This window comes from Enhydra lutris, unplaced genomic scaffold (assembly GCF_002288905.1).
Source record: "Enhydra lutris kenyoni isolate GAN:26980312 unplaced genomic scaffold, ASM228890v2 scaffoldscaffold52, whole genome shotgun sequence".
NCBI classification, from domain to species: Eukaryota; Metazoa; Chordata; class Mammalia; order Carnivora; family Mustelidae; genus Enhydra; species Enhydra lutris.
Window position 1 is genome coordinate 3,723,094 of NW_019154136.1, and position 20,069 is coordinate 3,743,162.

The 20,069-nt window shown below is 40.8% G+C and overlaps 1 protein-coding gene across 3 annotated transcripts in view; it reads right to left on the reverse strand.

Moving 5' to 3' along the window:
* Positions 1-20,069, reverse strand: part of LOC111157093 (OFD1, centriole and centriolar satellite protein) — a 48,482-nt gene that overhangs the window by 26,804 nt on the left and 1,609 nt on the right. For all 3 annotated transcript variants that reach the window (XM_022518325.1, XM_022518326.1, XM_022518327.1), the window contains 3 exons: positions 15,991-16,191; positions 12,509-12,577; positions 12,394-12,421 (listed from right to left, as the gene is read on the reverse strand). In XM_022518325.1, the coding sequence (XP_022374033.1) occupies positions 12,394-12,421; positions 12,509-12,577; positions 15,991-16,191 (298 nt within the window). The remainder of the gene's footprint in view (positions 1-12,393; positions 12,422-12,508; positions 12,578-15,990; positions 16,192-20,069) is intronic.

Here is a 20,069-nt window from a genome sequence, read left to right on the forward strand (position 1 = left end):
TAGTGGGTTAAAGCCTCTGCCTTCGGCTCAGGTCATGATCTCAGGGTCCTGGGATCGAGCCCCGCATCGGGCTCCCAGCTCCATGGGGAGTCTGCTTCCTCCTCTCTCTCTCTCTCTCTGCCTGCTTCTCTGCCTACTTGTGATCTGTCTGTCAAATAACTAAATAAAATCTTAAAAAAAAAAAAAACCAAAACAAAAACAAAAACAAAAAAAAACCCAGTGGGGCTTAACTTAGCCTGCCTTTACAATCAGCAGGGCTTTCCTCCAGGTATCTTAATGATCAGCAGGCTTAGCTCTGGGAGAGCTGGAGGGCGAAAGGAAACAGGGTCCACCCTTAAAGACCCAGCATAACAAACAGAGAACAAACATACAGCAGGTAACAAAACAGCAGTAAGTATGGACCTATCAATAACTACTTTCAATGCAAATGGACCAACTGCTCCAATCACATAGGGTGACTAAATGGACAAAAAAGGCAGACCCATCCATGGGGCACCTGGGTGGCTCAGCTGGCTAAGTGTCTGACTCTTGGTTTTGGCTCAGATCATGATTTCATGGGTTGTGGAATCAGGCCTGCACCAGGCTCCTTGCTCAACAGGGAGTCTGCTTGAAGATTCTCTCCCTCTGCCCTCCCCGCTATGTGGCTCTCTCTTGCTCTAAATAAGCAGATCAATCTTTAAAAAAAAAAAAAAAAGCAAGACCCATCTATATGCTGCCAATAGGAGAACCACCTCAGACCTAAACATACATGTAGACTGAAAGCGAAGGGATGAAAAAACGTGATTGTGCAAATGGACATGAAAGCTGTGGGAGCAATATATATATTGGACAAAACAGACTTTAAAACAGAGACCGTAAGAAAAGACATGGGAGGACACCATATAGTCATAAAGGGAACAATCCACTAAGAAGATACAACAATTGTGGGGCACCCCACTGGCTCAGTGGGAGCATGCAACTCTTGATCTCTGAGTTGTGAGTTCGAGCTCCACATTGGGTGCAGAGATTACCTAAAAATAAAATCTTAAAAAAAAAAAAAAAAAGAACAATGTAAATACTTTTGCACCCAACACAGTAGCATCCAAATATATAAAACAGCTAATCACAAACATAAAGGAAGTAATTGATAGTGATACAATAATAGTAAGGGAGTTTAACACACCCCGCTTACATTAATGCACAGAACACTGAGACAGAAAATCAATGAGGAAACAGTGGCTTTGAAGGAAATGCTGGACCAGATGGGGCTAACAGATACATTCAAAAGGTTCCATCTTAAAAGAGCAGATATACATTCTTTTCAAGTGTACAGTAAATATACTCCAAAACAGAGCACACATTAGGCCACAAAACGAGTCTCAAATTCAACAAGATTGAAGTCATCCCATACATCTCCAACCACAACAGTATGCAACTAGTAATCAACCATAAGAAAAAAATCTGGAAAGAATACAACTATGTGGAGGCTACTGAACAATGAATGAGTCAACCATGAAATCAAAGAGTGAATAAAAAAATACATGGAGACAAAGGAAAATGAGAACACAATGGTCCAATATCTTTGGGCTGCAGCAAAAGCTATTAAAGATAGAAGATTCTGACAATTTAACAATGCAGGCTTATACCACAAAGCAAGAAAAATCTCAAATAAATAATGTAACCTTAACACCTAAAAGAGCTAGAGAAAAAACAAAGCCCAAAGCCAGTAGGAAGAAAGTAATAATAAAGATTGAAGCAGAAATAAAGGAAATAACGAAATAAAATGAAATAAACGAAATAAAACCAACAGAACAGATCAATGAAACCAGGAGCTGGTTCTTTGAAAAGATTAACTGACAGACCCTTAACTGGACTCATTAAAAAAAAAAAGGAAAAAGAAATAGACTTAGTCCTTTAACTAGACTCATTAAAAAAAAACAGACTCAAATAAAATCAGAAATGAAGGAGGAGAAATAACAACCAACACCACAGAAATACAAAAGATTATAGAGAGAGCATCTGGGAGCCTGGGTGGCTCCATCGGTTAAGCATCCAACTCTTTTTTTTTTTTTTTTTTTTTTTTATTTGACAGAAAAACACAGCAAGAGAGAGAACACAAGCAGGGGGCATGGGAGAGGGAGAAGCAGGCTTCCCGCTGAGGAGGGAGCCAGCCCTGCTGTGGGGCTCAATCCCAGGACACCGGGAAGCATGACTCAAGCCGAAGGCAGATGCTTAACGACTGAGTCATCCAGGTACCCCAAGCATCCAACTCTTGACTTTGGCTCAGGTCATGATCTTGGGGTCAAGATCAAGCCCCATGTTGGGTTCTGTACTCAGTGAGAAGTCTGTTTGAGATTCCCTCCCTCTCCCACAGCTCCTCCCCCCAACTCTCTCTATGCATGCACACTCTCTCTAAAATAAAATCTTTTAAAAACATTTTTTAAAAAGAGAATATTACAAAAAAGTATATGCCCACAAATTGGACAACCAGGAAGAAATGGATCGATTCCTAAAAACATAACCTTGAAAGCTGAATCAGGAATAGGAAATCTAGGGGCGCCTGGGTGGCTCAGTGGGTTAAGCCTCTGCCTTCAGCTCGGGTCATGATACCAGGGTCCTGGGATCAAGCCCCGTGTTGGGCTCCCTGCTTCTGCCCCTCCACCTGTCCGCGCTTGCTCTCTTTCAAATAAATAAATAAAATCTTTGAAAAAATAAAGATAAAACTATTACCAAAAACAGAGGGAAAGGGAAGATTCCAAATTCATTCTACAAGGCCAGAATTACCGATACCCAAAATCAGATAAAGACACTACCAAAACAAAGCAAAAACCAAACAAAAAGCCACAAAAGACTATAGGCCAATATTTCTGATGAACACAGATGTAAAAATCCTCAAAAGATATTGGCAAATCAAATCCAACATTACAAAAATTATTCACTATGAGCAAGTGGGATTTATTCCACAGATACAAGAGTGGTACAAATATCTGCAAATCAATCCAGGTGATATATCACATTAATAATGGAAAAGATAAAAACCATATGCTCATCTCAATTGGTGAAGAAAAAGCATTTAACAAAGTACAACATCCATTCATGATAAAACTCTCTCAACAAAGTAGGTTTATTTTTTTTATTAAAATAATGGCATTTACAATAGGACCAAAAATAAAATACCTAGAAATAAACTTAATGAAGGAGCTGAAAGACCTACACTATGAAACCATAAAATAGTGATGAAAGAAACTGAAGAGGACACAAATGGAAAGATATTTCATGCTCACGAACCGAAAGAGTCAGTACTGTTAAAAGGTCCATACTAACCAAAACAACCTACAGATTCAATGCAATGTCTATCAAAACACCAACAGCATTTTTCACAGAACTAGAATAATCCTAAAATTTGTATGGAACTACAAAAGATCCCCCAAAGAGCCAAAACAACCTTTAGAAAGAAGAACAAAGCTGGAGATATCACAATTCCAGACTGCAAGATATACTACAAAGCTGTAGTAATCAAAACAGTATGGCACCAGCACAACATCACACACAAAGATAATGGAACTGCAAAGGAGAGCTCAGAAATAAACCCATGCTTATCTGGTCAATCAAGCGTGAACTCCTACAACAAAAGAGGCAAGAATAGATCATGGGGAAAGTAAAGCTCTTCAACAAATGGACAGCTACATGCAAAGCAATGAAACTGGACCACTTACACCACACACAAAACAGGCTCAAAATGGATTAAAGTCCTAAATGTGAGACCTAAAACCATAAAATTCCTAGAAGAAAACACAGGCCGTAATACCTCTGGCATCAGGGCGCCTGGGTGGCTCAGTGGGTTGAAGCCTCTGCCTTCGGCTCAGGTCATGATCCCAGAGTCCTGGGATCGAGCCCCGCGTCGGGCTCCCTGCTCAGCAGGGAGGCTGCTTCCTCCTATCTCTCTGCCTGCTTCTCTGCCTACTTGTGATCTCTGTCTGTCAAATAAATAAATAAAAATCTTAAAAAAAAAAAAAATACCTCTGGCATCAGCTGTAGAAACACTTTTCTAGACAAGTCTCCTCAGGCAAAGGCAACAAAAGCAAAATTAAACCACTGGGACTACATCAAAATAATGAGCTTTTGCCCAGCAAAGGAAACCATCAACAAAACAAGAAGGCAACCTGCCGAATGGCAGAAAACCCTTGCAAATGATTCACCCCAAAAGGGATTAAAGTCCAAAATCTATAAAGGACTTACACAATTCAACACAACAGAACGATCCGATAAATAAATGGGCAGAGGACCTGAATACACATCTTTCCAAAACCATCCAGATGCCAACAGACACATGAAGAGATGCTCCGCGTCACTCATCATCAGGGACATGCAAACAAAGTCACAGGGAGCTCTCACCGCACACCTCTCCGAATGGCTAAAAGCAACAGCACAAGAAACAACAAGTGTTGGCAAGAATGTGGAGAAAAGGGAACCCTAGTGCACTGCTGGTGCAAATGCAAATGGGTACAGCCACTGTGGAAAACAGTATGGCGGCTCCTCAAAAAATCAGAAACAGAATCACCATATGATCCAGTAATTCCAGTACTGGTATTTACCCAAAGCAGATGAAAGCACTACTTTGAAAAGATCTACGCACCCCTTTGTTTACTGCAGCTTCATTTACAACAAGCAAGATACAGAAACACTCAAGTGGCTTTTTTTTTAAGATTTTATTTATTTATTTGACAGAGAGAGAGATCACAAGTAGGCAGAGAGGCAGGCAGAGAGTGAGGGAGAAGCAGACCCCCTGCTGAGCAGAGAGCCTGATGCGGGACTTAATCCCAGGACCCTGAGATCAGGACCTGAGCCAAAGGCTTTAACCCACTGAGCCACCCAGGAGCCCCTCGATAGATGAATGGATAAAGAAGATACGCACACAACGGAATTGTCACTCAGCCATTAAAAAGAATGAAATCTTACCGTTTGCAATAACATGGACGTACAGGGTATAATGCTAAGTGAAACGTCAGAGAAACAATTATCATATGACTTCATTTGCATGTGGAATTTAAGAAATAAGTGGAAAAACAAAGGAAAAAGAGACAGATTCAAATACAGAGAACTAATGGTTGCCAGAGGGGAGGTGGGTGGGGAGATGAGTGAAACAAAGGGGATTAAGAGTATACTTGTTACAATTAGTACTGAGAAATATACAGAATTGCTGAATCATCACACTGTACACCTGAAACTAATATACCACTACATTAATAATTGAATAAAAAAATAACAGTATACTCGGGCAATGAAATAATACATAGCAATTAATATGAACAAACCAATGCTAAAGTAGTCTGAATCAACGTCATAACCCTGAAAGAAAGAAGCCAAACTCATGACATACTGCAGGAGCCCATGCATATAAAGTGTAAAAACAGGCATTAACAATCCACGGTGCTAGATAGCAGAATAGCAGTGAAGACTGGGAAACAGGGAAAGTGTAGTGATTGGGAAGAATACAAGAGAAGCTTCTGGGATGCTGGCATTGCTCTATTTCTTGTACTGGGAGGTATTTCCTGGGTACATTTATTTTTTCATGGTTTCACCAAGCTGTAATTTCTGCATTTTGTATTATTATACAAATACATTTTTGTTGAAAAATGTGTGTGTACATATATATATACATATAAACATATATACATGTGTGTATATGTGTGTGTATACATATATATACACACATAAAATAATGTTCGTGATTGCATTGTCCATAATGCTGCTGGATTCATCAATTATGGCATTAAATTAAGTGGGGCACATCCATTAAAAACAAACAGGAATACCTTAGTGATCCTGCCATTTCAGTTTCAGACGAGTGCAATACAGTGAGTATCCCAATGAATTAAGTCTAATGAATGTTTCCCAGTACATACAGAAGTAATATTCCCACTATAACTCGAGTCTGCTAAGTGTGCAATAGCATTCATTATGTCTAAAAAAAGCAACATACTTATCTTAATTTAAAAATACTGCTAAAAAATGCTAGCCATCATTTGAGCTTTCGGCCAGTCACACACAGTCTGGCTGGTAGAGAGGGTCTTGCCTTGGTGTTGATGGCTGATAACCGATCAGGGTGGTGGTTGCTGGAGGTGAGGTGGCTGTGGCCAACAGCCAGACAACACTGAAGTCAGCCACAGTGACCCTTCCTTTCACGAGTTCTCTGTAGCACATGATTTACTCAAAATAGAACCTCTTTCAAAATTGGAGTCAATCCTCTGGAAACCTGGCACTACATTTATGTAATAATGTAAGCCCTTTGTTGTCATTTCAACAACCTTCATGGCATCTTCGCCACTAGATTTCGTCTCAAAAACCACTTCTTTTGCTCATCCGTAAGAAGCAACCCATCTGCTCAAGTTTGACCCTGAGGATGCAGCACTTCAGTCCCATCTGCGGGCTCCAATTCTAGTTGTCTAGCTATTTTCTACCACATGTGCAGTGACTTCCCCCACTGAACTCCTGAACCTCTCAGTCATCCATGAGGGTTGAAGTCAACTTCTTCCAAACAGGGGAATGGGGAAATAGACATGCTCGTTCGCTGGGGAGGGAATTTTGTCGGGGTCTGTATATGCTCAAATGCACATGCCCTTTGACCTCATCATTCCACTTTCCTAAGTTTACACAGCTGTACTTCCAGAGGCACACAAACAGTGTGCTGTACACACCGATTGCTTCCAGTGGCAAAACAATAAACAATAAAATCTCCACCAATAGGGGTTAAATATGTTCTTTAAAAATAATTAATCTGGGGCACCTGGGTGGCTCAGTGGGTTAAAGCCTCTGCCTTCGGCAAGGGTTGTGATTCCAGGGTCCTGGGATCGAGCCCCGCATCGGGCTCTCTGCTCCGTGGGGAGCCTGCTTCCTCCTCTCTCTCTACCTGCCTCTCTGCCTAGTTGTGATCTCTGTCAAATAAATAAATAAAATCTTAAAACAAATAAAAACAAAAATAATTAGTCTGAATATACAAAGAAGTGTTAGTGAATAAAGCAAATTGCCAAACAGGATAATACGATCCCATTAATGATTATGTGTGTGTTTTAATCACACAGACTACCACATTCATAAACAAAATTCTGGCAGGATGAACCTCTCATTCTATGTATCAGCGGAAAGGGAGATTACAGAACACGGGCGGCAATTCCCACTTTTCTTTCACTTGATACTTTTCTGAATAGTTTGAAACTTTTTTTAAACCATGAGTATACATTTAGAAGTTTTTTGTTCCTTAAAACAGCTGGAAGGACTTGGCTTTTGTATCAGCCAAGTTAAAGGCCTTTTTGTTTTTACCCTTTTCTGAAGAGATTTTAAAATCTAGTTTCTCACTTCCTCTAGTGTGACCGACATCCGTTCTTTCATAGCCATTGCTTGCAATTCCTCTTGGGCTCATCCACTAATCTCCGGACCTTTTCCTCCCAGTCCTCCTGTCCTCTCCTCACACCTTCCTGCTACTATTATGCTCAGGGTGTCGGCTCTGCCTTTATAGAAAAGGTAGGCATATTGCAGAAATGTTCTTCGAGATTCTGTAGTAGATAATCTTCCGAGGTGTGCTCTTCCCCCTCACTCATTCTAGGTGAAGAATGGTCACCTTTTCCCAGTTCCGTAGTACTATTCAAGGGCCCCTAATTAGTTCACTTCCCCCCTCTCCCCTCCCCGATATATATATCCCCTCTAAGAAGGAATTCTCTACTCTCATTTATTCAAGCATTCATTTACATTGGTATGGACCCAGGGGTATTTTACACATTGTATTTCAACTCCTCTGTGATAATGTAACATTTTTATATAATCCAGTATTTTATTTTGTTGCTCCATTTGTTCTAGCTTTGGCCTTTGGAAGATCTTTCATGGTGGATTTTTTTTTTTTTTTAATTAAGCCCTTCCTTTCATCTAGCACTATAAAAGATCCAGGCTCATGTTGTACACTCTCTGCCCCAGTCCTGGAATCAGCCATTGCTCCCGGCAGCCTTGGCTCCTATTATTACAGAATGGTATTGGAATCCAAATCTTAGTGCTCCGAACGGGGCACTAGGCGTGCTCGTGGCTACTGGGGTGTCACGGCCTCTAGGCCCTCTCAGCCTCCAGAACAAGGAAATCTAAGTGTTCCACTAACCTGTGTAGACACGTATCTGTAAATGTCTCTGTATATCCTCTGCATCTATATTAAGCTAAACTTGAGCTTATCCTGAGGGCTCCAACAAATCCATTCCCACACGGATCATTCCAGACTCTTCCCCTTACTGATCCGTGAAGGTGCACTCTCCAAACGCTGAGAAACTCGGCGCTCACCCTCTACTACCCATCTGGTTAACTGTGCGGTTCCAGCACACATGTACAATGGTTTTCAAACTGTTAACCAGTACCTCCATGAGAAATAACTATCACCCTGAACATGGTGCCTATATACAGTTTCATTTGCTTTTAGCCTCACGGTTTCATTTCCAAAGCTGGTCAAGCTCAGGTTCTTTTTTTTCCCCATCCCCTCCGGTGAGGTTATTAGTTGGTTTGGTCACAGTCTGCAGTCCACCCTGGGATCACCTGACCTCCTAAAACTTTATACATTAAGGTTCACCCTTTGTACTATAAAGTTCTACAGGCTTTGACCAATATCTAGAGCTATATATCCTACCATTACAGTATCCTACAAAATACCTTCAGGACCCTAAAAAATCCCCTATGCTTCACCTATTCAACCTCCTACACCCCTTCCGTCCAAATCCCTGGCAACCACCAACCCACTGACCAGCTCTATAGTTTTGCCTTTTTTCTTTTTTTCAACTTTTTAAGACTTTATTTGATAGCCCGAGAACAAGCAGGGGGGAGGGGGAGAGGGAGAGGGAAAAGCAGGCTCCCCATTGAGCAAGGAGCCTGACACAGGGCTCGATCCCAGACCCTGACATCCCGACCGGAGGCAAAACCAAGAGTCAGAAGCTTAACCAGCCGCACCACCCAGGTGCCCCAGCTTTTGTTTTGGCATGGATTGACAATTCATTCCTTTGAGCCAAACAGTATTCCATTGTCTGGATGTACCACAGCTTGTTTACCCATTCACCTACTCAAGAACAATTTGGCTGCTCCCGATTTCTGGCAATTATGATAAAGCTGCTATAAAAACATTTCTGTCTGGGGATCTATGTGGCCCTAAGTTTTTCAACCAGCTGGGTAAACAACTAGGAGCATACTGTCAGATGGTATGGCAAGACCAGGTTTAGCTTTGTGAGAAACCACCGATCTCCCCAAATGCCTACAGCATTTTGCAGTGACACTATCAATGAATGGGAGTTCCTGTGGCTCCGCATCCTCACCAACATCTTGTGTTGTAAGGTCTGGATTTCCGCCATTCTAACAGGGGCATGGGGAGATCTCTTTGTTGTTTTAATCTGCACTGTCCTGATAACAAGTGCCATTGAACATCTTTTTGTATGCTTAGTTGCCACCTGTAGATCTTCTTTGGTGACTTGTCTGTTCAGATCCTTTACCTATTTTTAAACTGTGTTGTCTCTTTAAGACTTCTTTGTATATTTTTGATAGGTCTTTTAGGAGATGCGGCCTTTGCAAATATCGTCTCCCAGTCCGGGGCTTGTCTTTTCATGCTCCGTGTCTTTCAGAGCAGATGTTTTTGATTTTAATAGAGTCTAACTGGTCCATTTTTTTCTTCATATATATGCTTTTAATTTTCTATCTCATCACCAAACTGAAGGTCACATACATTTTTTAATGTTTTCTGACATGAGTTTAATAGTTTGATACTTAAAATTAGATCTACCATTTATTTTAAATCTTATATAAGATAGAAGGTCTGTGTCTAGGTTCGTTTTTCTGTATGAGTGTCCAACTGTTCCAGCACCACGTATGGAAGAGACATCATTCCTCCCTTGAAATACCTTCACCTGGGCACCTGGGTGGCTCAATGGGTTAAGCCTCTGCCTTCGGCTCAGGTCATGGTCTCAGGGTCCTGGGATCGAGCCCCGCATCGGGCTCTCTGCTCAGCAGGGAGCCTGCTTCCCTTCCTCTCTCTCTGCCTGCCTCTCTGCCTACTTGTGATCTCTCTGACAAATAAACAAAATATTAAAAAAAAAAAAAAAGAAGAAGAAATACCTTCACCCTTTATCAAAAATCAGTTGACTATATAGTTGACCCTTAACACGGGCTTTATATGGGGATTTTTTTCAATCAATATAGGTCAGTACTGCTAATGTATTTTCTCTTTGATTCTTAATGATATGTTTTTCTCGAGCTTACTTTGAGAGTATGGTATATCATATATTTAACACACGAAATATGTGTTGACAGTTTATCAGTAAGGGTTCCAGTCAACAGCAGGCTGTTTGTTTTGGGGGAGTCAACAATTCTAGTGGATTTGGGACTGTGCAGTGGCCCCGGTGGGGGGGGGGGGTCAGAGCCCCTAACCCCTGTGTTGTCCAAGGGTCAACTGTATTTGTATAGACTAATTTCTGGGCTCACTGTTCCATCCCGCTGATATATGTAGCTACTGTGTTACCCATCACAGGTAAAGATTTTAAGTTCCAGAAAATAAAGAGCCAATGTTTAAATTGTCTGCCTCATCCAAATTCTCTACACAGCTTTTTTCTCAGCATTAGTATCTCTGAGAAGTTGGGGATGGAAAGTATGGGTAAGTGTAATCTAGGGGGAAAGTACTACAGCCATTCAACAACCCAGCACCCTTGAAAGAGAGAGTAAAATAAAACTATATACAGGTCTCTGCTAGGGCCTAAACAACAGACACAAAATATCTTCCTACATGTTTTCTATGTTCTCATTTTAACTGGAAGCCACAAATTTTTTAAATTATTTCATTTTAACAATAGCTATTTTAGTGTCAGCAAAGAGTTCTACCCAAATTTTAAATTTTGACATGAGGATGCCTGACATGTCTACTATGCAGTTTTTCTGAATTTCAGAACCTATACTAGGAGGCTGGGTGAAGCCGGGAAGAGCTTTTAACCACATGTCTTTCCAAATCAGAAGCATTTTGACAGTGTATAAAGGTGAAAAACTATTTTTCAAGAGAATATGAAATACCTGTAACAAGTGGATTATTTCCTAATATCCCTTTAGGCCCTGAGTTTTCTTCTGAAAGGAGATTAAGGTACAGATAAACGCTATATCCCTTAGATCTTCGTGCCCTGGACAATAGGATAAGCACTATTCGTGTGTGGCTATTTAAACTTAAGATTCAATTCTTCAGTTACACTAGCCACATTTCAAATGTTTAACAGCCACACATGGCTGGCGGCAACCATATCAGACAGCAGAGACACAGGTGCTCCCCCCATCGCTACAGGAAATTGACATTGGACAGTCCCGTCTTGGAATACCAAATATAGGATCGCTCACCATACCAAAGCTCAGTATGGATAACCTACTTTGCAGGCACTCCAGAATGTCCTGTGATCTGATTTACTCGTCCTCTGCTAACATTACTCCCAAGAGACGAGGCAATTAAGTCATAGACTAATGGCTGGCAGAAACTAAGTACTCAAATGTTTGCTGAAAGTTAAGTTCTCAGTGAATGCCCTATTGGGGATGGTGGCAATACTGGCAACAGACAAAATCCTGGAGCTCACCAACACAAAAGGGCCACTATGTAATATTACAGATTATTTACAACAGACCTAAAGAGTATGCATTTCATCCAAGTTACCAGCTTAACTTCATGCCACAAAGTCTATCGTCTAGTCTAGCTCATGGTCTAGCATGTTATGGACTCTATGAAGGTTAATATCAAGCCCAAGAATAAAGCAATTTATCAGGCTCATATAAACACTTAATAAAAAGTATATATGTAACACTTATACTGACCCGATACTTCATTCTTTAAGCAAATATTAAAAACCTAGGAACTGTATTTGAGGGGGAGATCTAGACTAAAGACACCTAGCCTTAAAATCATTAGTTTGTTTGTGTGGAAATGTTCCCAACAGTGGATATCTTTACAAAATGCAGCTTTCACATCATTTCTAGGGTTCTATCAACTCTATAGTTTTGGGGGTTTTTTGGTATCTAAGGGCAATTAAGAAGAGTGGAATTTAGGGAATTTTGACATCTGTCAAAATAGATGAACTGTTCTATTTAAAAGGTAAGGTATTGGGGTGCCTGGCTGGCTCAGTCAGTGGGGCGTGTGACTCCTGATCTTAGGGTCATGATTTCAAGCTCCACGTTGGAGCTTATTTAAGTAGAGATTACTTAAATAAAATCTTTTAAAAATATTAGGTAAGAAGGTAAGGTACTGTCACAGCATGGAAACTCAAATTAATATTAAATTTCCTACTCATACCCCTCAATATTATTACTTTCATAGTTTTACAGGAAAAAGTACATGACAAAAATGTTGCTATTTTCTACAAAGATGAAGGCTCCTACCTTTGTTTTCTTTATCAAATCCTGAAATCTGTTAAAAGAAAAAATTTTATCTTTATTCAACTGTTCAGTTACAATTAACAGACCAAAGCAGGTTATAAAAACTAAACAATCCTACCAGTGATTTGTAGAGACTGGATTCAGGGTTGATTTTAATGAGTTGTAATAGATCTTCCATAGTAAATACCTTAAGGAAAAGAAAAGTTAGAAATGATAAACTAGGATATTTCTGAAGAATCATAGTTCAGACCAAATTAAAAAATATTTTGATCATGCTAAAATAAAACTGAAGCACTTTCTTATACTATTGATAACATATTGAAGTCACAAGGATAAAATATTTTTCTTCATCACATAATTAACCTCCAACTATTACACACTGAAGACAATAGGTCTAATATGTCTAAATGGTTAATGCCTTACAGATTACAAACACTCTAACAGGTGATGAGCCAGTGAATACATGTGTGAATTCCAGGGTCTTTCAAATGCAGTTAAGTTTTTAAAGTATTACTGCTTCAAAACATAAATAAACTTTTACTGTCATTTCCAGAATGAATAACTAAAGCATACCTAAAATAGTCTTAAACATTTTGGGTGGCTATTTGTTTTTTTTAAAGATTTTGTTTATTTACTTGAGAGAGAGCGAGAGAGCAAGCAGGGTGAGGGGCAGAGGGATAAGCAGACTCCCCATTGAGCAGGGAGCCCGATGCTGGGGCCCGATCCTGGGACTCCAGGATCATGACCTGAGCTGAAGGCAGATACCAACTGAGGCACCCAGGTACCCGTTGGGTGGTTGTTCTTAATATATATTTCTACTACAATATTCATCATTTACTAGGTTTACCCTGAGAACATGGATAGGTTTTCAATTCCTTTATAGAAAATATTCCGCACAGCATTTTTTTTTTTTAAAGATTTTCTTTATTTATTTGACAGACAGAGATCACAAGTAGGCAGAGAGGCAGGCAGAGAGAGAGGGGGAAGCAGGTTCCCTGCTGAGCAGAGAGCCCGATGTGGGGCTCGATCCCAGGACCCTGAGATCATGACCTGAGCCGAAGGCAGAGGCTTAACCCACTGAGCCACCCAGGCGCCCCTCTGCACAGCATTTTAGAGTAGAACCTTTAAGTATGTGAACCAGATTAACTACTGCTATAACAACTGCGTAACTGACTATTACTCATGCAATAAGCAAAATTGTGAAACGTAACTGGAACCTCAGGGGTGCCTGGCTGGCTCAGTCAGTAGAACATAGGACTCTTGATCTTGAGATCCTGAGTTCAAGCCCCCATTTGGGCTTAGGCCTTACCTTAAACAAACAAAACTTAAAAGACTGATGGACCAAATAAGAACTCCTAATGTCAACAAATAAAATTTGGTTGTTAAATAAATACAGCATATTTGAATTTTCATATACTAACATTGTTCTTATTTTCTTAAAACATCTGAATATGAACTTTTAGTCAATTATAATCAAGATAAAGAACAAAAATAGAGAAACAACACCAAGAGTTAAACTATGGACTTTAGGGGTGTCTGGGGGGCTCAGGCAGTTAAGCATCTGCCTTCAGCTCAGGTCATGGTTCTGGAGCCTGGGATCAAGCCCGAGTCAGGCTCCCTGCTAAGCAGGGAGTCTGCTTTTCTTTCTACCCCTCCTCCTGCTCCCTGTTGCTCTCACTCTCAAATAAACCTTTTAAAAAATAAATAAAAATAAACCATAGACTTTAGGTAATAAGATGTGACAATGTAGATTCTATGGCAAAAATGTATATAATGGGGGCACCTGGGTGGCTCAGTGGGTTAAGCCTCTGCCTTCGGCTCAGGTCGTGATCTCAGGGTCCTGGGATCTAGCCCCACATCGGGCCCTCTGCTCAGCAGGGAGCCTGCTTCCTCCTCTCTCTCTGCCTACCTCTCTGCCTACTTGTGATCTCTGTCAAATAAATAAATAAAATCTTAAAAAAAAAATGTATATAATGGGGGCACCTGGGTGACTCAGTTGGTTAAGCATCTGCCTCTTGATTTCAGCTCAGGCCATGATTTCAGGGTCAGGAGATCGAGTCCTGCTGAGGGCTCCACAATGGGCATGGAGCCTGTTTAAGATTCTCTCTTTTCCTTTGTGCTCCTCCCCACCTCTCCTCCCCACCTCCCTATTTATTTATTTATTTTTTTTGGGTAAAGATTTTATTTATTTATTTGACAGAGAGAAAACACAAGCAGGCAGAGGGAGATGCAGGCTCTCCACTGAGCAGGAAGCCTGATGCAGGGCTCAATCCCAGGACCCTGGGATCATGACCTGAGCCAAAGGCAAATGCTTAACCCACTGAGTCACCCAGGCTTCCCTCCCACTCCCCTCTTTAAAAAAAAAAAAAGAAAATCAAGTATATAATAAAAAATGTTGCTAGTAGGGGAGGCTGTGCATGTGTGGGAGCAGGGAGCATATAGGATATTTTCCTTTCTGCTCAACTTTGCTCTGAATCTCAACTGCTTTAAAAAATTAAGTCTACTAAAAGAAATAGGCAGTCAGCTGTATCAGCCTTTAAAATAATCAAGTGTTGGGGCACCTGACTGGCTCAGTGGGTTAAAGCCTCTGCCATTGGCTCGGGTCATGATCCCAGGGTCCTGGGATCGATCCCTGCATTGGACTCTCTGCTCAGCGGGGAGCCTGCTTCCCTTCCTCTCTCTGCCTGCCTCTCTGCCTACTTGTGATCTCTGTCAAATAAATAAATCTTTTAAAAAGTAAAATAATCAAGTGTGACTAGATTTCTCGACCATCACTGTTAAACATTAAGCAACTAGGAAATTGGTAAAAATAGATGTTTTAGTATTTGAGAATTCCATAGATTTTTTATTTTTATTTTTATTTTTTTTTTAAGATTTATTTGACAAACAGATCACAAGTAGGCAGAGAGGCAGGCAGAGAGGGGGGAAGGAGGCTCCCTGCTGAGCAGAGAGACTGATGCAGGGCTCGATCCCAGGACCCTGAGATCATGACCTGAGCCGAAGGCATAAGCTTAACCCACTGAACCACCCAGGTGCCCCAAGAATTCCATAGATTTTTAAAAACTATTGTAGCCCTCATTTCCCTTGTGTAATTCTAAGGAACAGAAATATTTGAAGAGACTTTAACATAGTAAGAACAACACGTTTTAGAGATCTAGATTTATGGCCCTGCATTGATATTTACAAATCATGTGACCTTGAGCAAAGTACCTCGCCTCTCCGGAGGCTGGCTCCTCATCTGTAATACAGGTAACACCCGCACTGTGACTAGTACAGTAACAATCTTACAACAGATTCAACATCAATGATGACTCTGAGTCTTAATAGACAACACCGAATGGGAGCTCAATTCTAGCTCCAAAACAGTCATTCTACACATCACAATTTTACCAAAGACTAATCGAGATTCCAAGGAATTGGTAACAATCAACTTTAGTACTTCCACTTTGTTACGTGATCGAATGTATGATGTGAATTCAAAGATGACTGAGAAATGGACGTCGCTCGCTAAGGAATAGGCCACTAGGGTACGACACTTCCCGTTAGCTCAGAAAAAAACCTGTTACTAGAAAATTCAAAAACAGAAAAGGAAAACTTTACCTTTTCTTTGGCCAAACCACTTTCCGGAAAGAAAACAGAGCGTGAATACTCGTAGCCACATCTTTCTAAGTGATCTGCTACTAGACAGTTAGAAGCGTCCACTAAGAGGGCACTCCCTTCCACTGAAATGGACCGGGGCTGCAGTTCTCCACTCAACACAGGGTGCATCAATTGGTGAATTAGCTGGTTGCGGAGCTGTGTCTAGCTCAAAAAAACAGAACAAAAACATGAAAAAAGGGAAAAAATTTCAGCGGTATTATTTTACTGGAGATACACAGATCTGTACATGAATTAGCATCTTTATTTCCAGAATGGTTCTGAACCCATGACCAAAAGCTAGGAACGACTCTTTAGATAACCCTGTGACACAAGCAGCCCACTGAGTTCTGGAAAAAACTCATTTTCACCAACTTCCAGGTTAACTTGTGGTTCCCAGAACGCGTGCATACTCTAACTTCACTTCCCCAGGAGCCCATTTCAGCAGCTTTTCACCAGGGTATCAAGTGCAGGAGACAATTCTGTACCTTCTCACCTCTCTGTGGGCTACTAAAGGATATTAAAATATTGGGCATATTGATCAAAACAAAACTGGGTTCCCAAAAGGGAAATCACATATGCAAGAGAGAAATTGGTAAACCCCAAAACATATTAAGATATACTTCTACATACATTATTTACATCTCAAGACACTGAAGTATAATAATTTTCTTACATTTTATAAGTGAGAAAATTATAGTGTAAAGTGGGTCATTTTCTCAAGGTTGTAACACTAACATTATTCATCTGGGTTTTGTTTTTTTTTAAGATTTTATTTATTTATTTGACAGACAGAGAGAGATCACAGTAGGCAGAGAGGCAGGCAGAGAGAGAGAGGAGGAAGCAGGCTCCCCGCTGAGCAGAGAGCCCGATGTGGGGCTTGATCCCAGGACCCTGGGATCATGACCTGAGCCTAAGGCAGAGGCTTAACCCACTGAGCCACCCAGGTGCCCCATTCATCTGGGTTTTAACAAAATTCCCAAAATTACTCCGACTACTGGGTATTTGTTCTAGTCTATTTTGCATAACATCTGAAAACATACATTTGGGCTGAGCTTAAGAATACATTGCCTAGACTCATGGGGTTCAGCAGTAAATGATATCTAATGAGTTCATGTTAATAGAATACAAGCCAAGAAACAAATGGAGTTTCTTATTATACTTTTTTCTATCCTTTAGCTCAAGAGTAGAACAGTACATAATTACCAGTATAGAATAGGCCCTAGTATAGGTCTAAAGTCTCCTACTTGGGATGCCTGGGTGGCTCAGTAGGTTAAGCCTCTGCCTTCAGCTCAGGTCATGATCTCAGGGTCCTGGGATCGAGCCCCACATCGGGCTCTCTGCTCAACGGGGAGCCTGCTTCCTCCTGTCTCTCTCTCTCTCTCTCTCTCTCTCTCTCTGCCTGCCTGACTACTTGTGATCTCTGTCAAATAAATAAATAAAAATCTGTAACGTCTCCTAGTTTAAAAAAAAAAAAAAAAAAGACAATTACACTTAACAGAATACGCATGCCCTGCCTCACCTAGTACAATTCCATAACTGAAATAAAATGAGAGAAATTATAGCATTCTCCACCAGTAAAATTTAGAGGTACTTTAATTAAATTTGTAACAACTAAAGAATATACTTAGATTCAGCTTAATAAAAATGACTTAGGGTGTCTTGCAAACAAATACTGAAATAGGATAGAGTGACAGAAGCAGAAAGGAAAGTAGAGGGTGCGGGGAGCAAAGGACCTTACAGGTGAATCCCCACCTCAACAAACACAAAAAGCAAGCCATCCATCACTTGCTGGAAGGAATCCCACAACCGGCTGGGACTCTCCAGCAGCCAATATAAAGAGGGAAATCGATTCAGAATAGTGTTCCTAAAATAGAAGTAAGTACAGTAACTGTGGGTGGGGGGGGGATGGAAGAGAAGAAACTTGTGTAGCCTCAGCACAACTCTCTCCGAAATTAAGAGTAGACTCAAAATAAGGAGAAAGACTTGATAAATTCCATTTAATAGATACCAGACTTTGTACTTCACCAGAAATTCTTTGCAAACACCCAAATAGAATGTTAATTAGGCCATTAAAAATTTCAATGAATTTTAATTTTTTTTTAAAAGATTTTATTTATTTGACAGAGAGAGAGTACACAAGTAGGCAGAGAGGCAGACAGAGGGGAGGCGGAAGCAGGCTCCCCGTTGAGCACAGAGCCCGATGTGGGGCTCGATCCCAGGACCCTGAGGATCATGACCTGAGCCGAAGGCAGAGGCTTTAACCCACTGAGCCACCCAGGCGCCCCAAAGATTTTATTTACTCATTTGACATAGAGAGATCCCAAGTAGGCAGAGAGGCAGGCAGAGAGAGAGGGGGAAGCAGGCTCCCCACTGAGCAGAGAGCCCAATGTGGGACTCAACCCCAGGACCCTGATATCACGACCTGAAGGCAGAGGCTTACCCACTGAGGCACCCACGCAACCCCTCAATGAATTTTAAAAATTAACTCTCACTCAGGCCACCATCACTGAACTGAGAAAACACAAATTAGCTCAGACTTAGTAAGTAAAAATCTGTCTTGCCACTGGTAAAGCTGGGATAACATAACTGAACAGCCAGCTACACAAAGGAAACAGTATTTCTCTAGAAGATACACATTAGTAAAGTGAACCAAGGTAACATAATCCTGATACCAAACCCAAACAGGGACAGCTTAAAAAGGATAAGGATACATCAGTATCATTTGTGACTACAAATAAAACACTCTCAAATCTAATTCCGAAGCACAGTAAAAGAAAGTATGCCATGGCCAGGAATCCAAGGATCATTCCACATTAGAAAGCCTGTTAGTGCACTATACACTACAATTAATTCCAAGTGGGTTACAGAGTTAACTGAAAAAAAATAAATAAATAAAACCTTTTAAAAAAATAAAGAGTATTTGTTCTTTTAGAGAACTGAGAAAAATCAGCAAAAAAAAAAAAAAAAAAAAAAAAATAGATTTGACCATATTAAAAATGTACATCACTATTTAGAACCAAATTAGAACTGAATATCAAGATAAAGTATGGCTGCAAAATTGGAAAAGAAATTAAGTTCCTATTAAAAGAAATCTTATACATTAATAAAACACCACTGGGGCGGAGGGAACGGGCAAGGAACATAAACTGCCAATCCACAGAAAACATACCAATGGCCAGAAAACATGTGCAACCTCATTAATAATCAATGGAATATTAAAGATTTTCCAATGTTTAAAAAAATGTCATGATAATATCACTGGAGAGATAAGCATTATTAAATTGCTGGTGGAGTATATACTATTAACAATCTTTCTAGAACAAGACCCATATGCTGAGAGCCTTAAAGCTCTGCCCCTGGGTGGCTCAGTCAGTTAAGCATCTGACTTCAGCTTGGGTCACGATCTCAGGTCCCTGGGATGGAACCCAATAGGGCTCTGAGCTTAGCGGGGAATCTGCTTCTCCCACTCCCTTTGCCCCTCCCCCTGCTCTGGCACCTGCCCACTCTAATAAAATCTTTAAGAAAAAAAAAGCTCAGGGGGCACCTGGATGGCTCAGATGGTTGAGCATCTGCCTTTGGCTCAGGCCATCATCCCAGGATCCTGCTTCTCCCTCTCCCTCTACTGCTCCCCATGCTTGTGCTCTCTTGCTCTGTCAAATAAATAAAATCTTAAAACAAACAAACAAACAAAAACTCAGGCTTTTGGTTCAGTAATGCCACTTAACCTAGACTAGGCAAAAAGTGAGAGATTCAATGAAGGAATGTGCCGGCCTGGGTATAATGTAAATCTTCAACAGGGAACCGCTACATAAATCACCCATACATTCAAAGACAAGCCTGGTGCCACTGAAAATGAGGATTTCAAGGAACTCTGAAGGACACAGGAAAATGTTCACTATATAGTATCAGATTAAAAAGGAGAGGTGTCTGGCTGGCTCACTCAATGGAGCATGGGACTCTTGGTCTCCAGGTTGTGGGTTCGAGCTCTGCATTGGGGAATGGAGACTACTTTAAAAAAAAAGCGGGAGAGGGCACCTGGG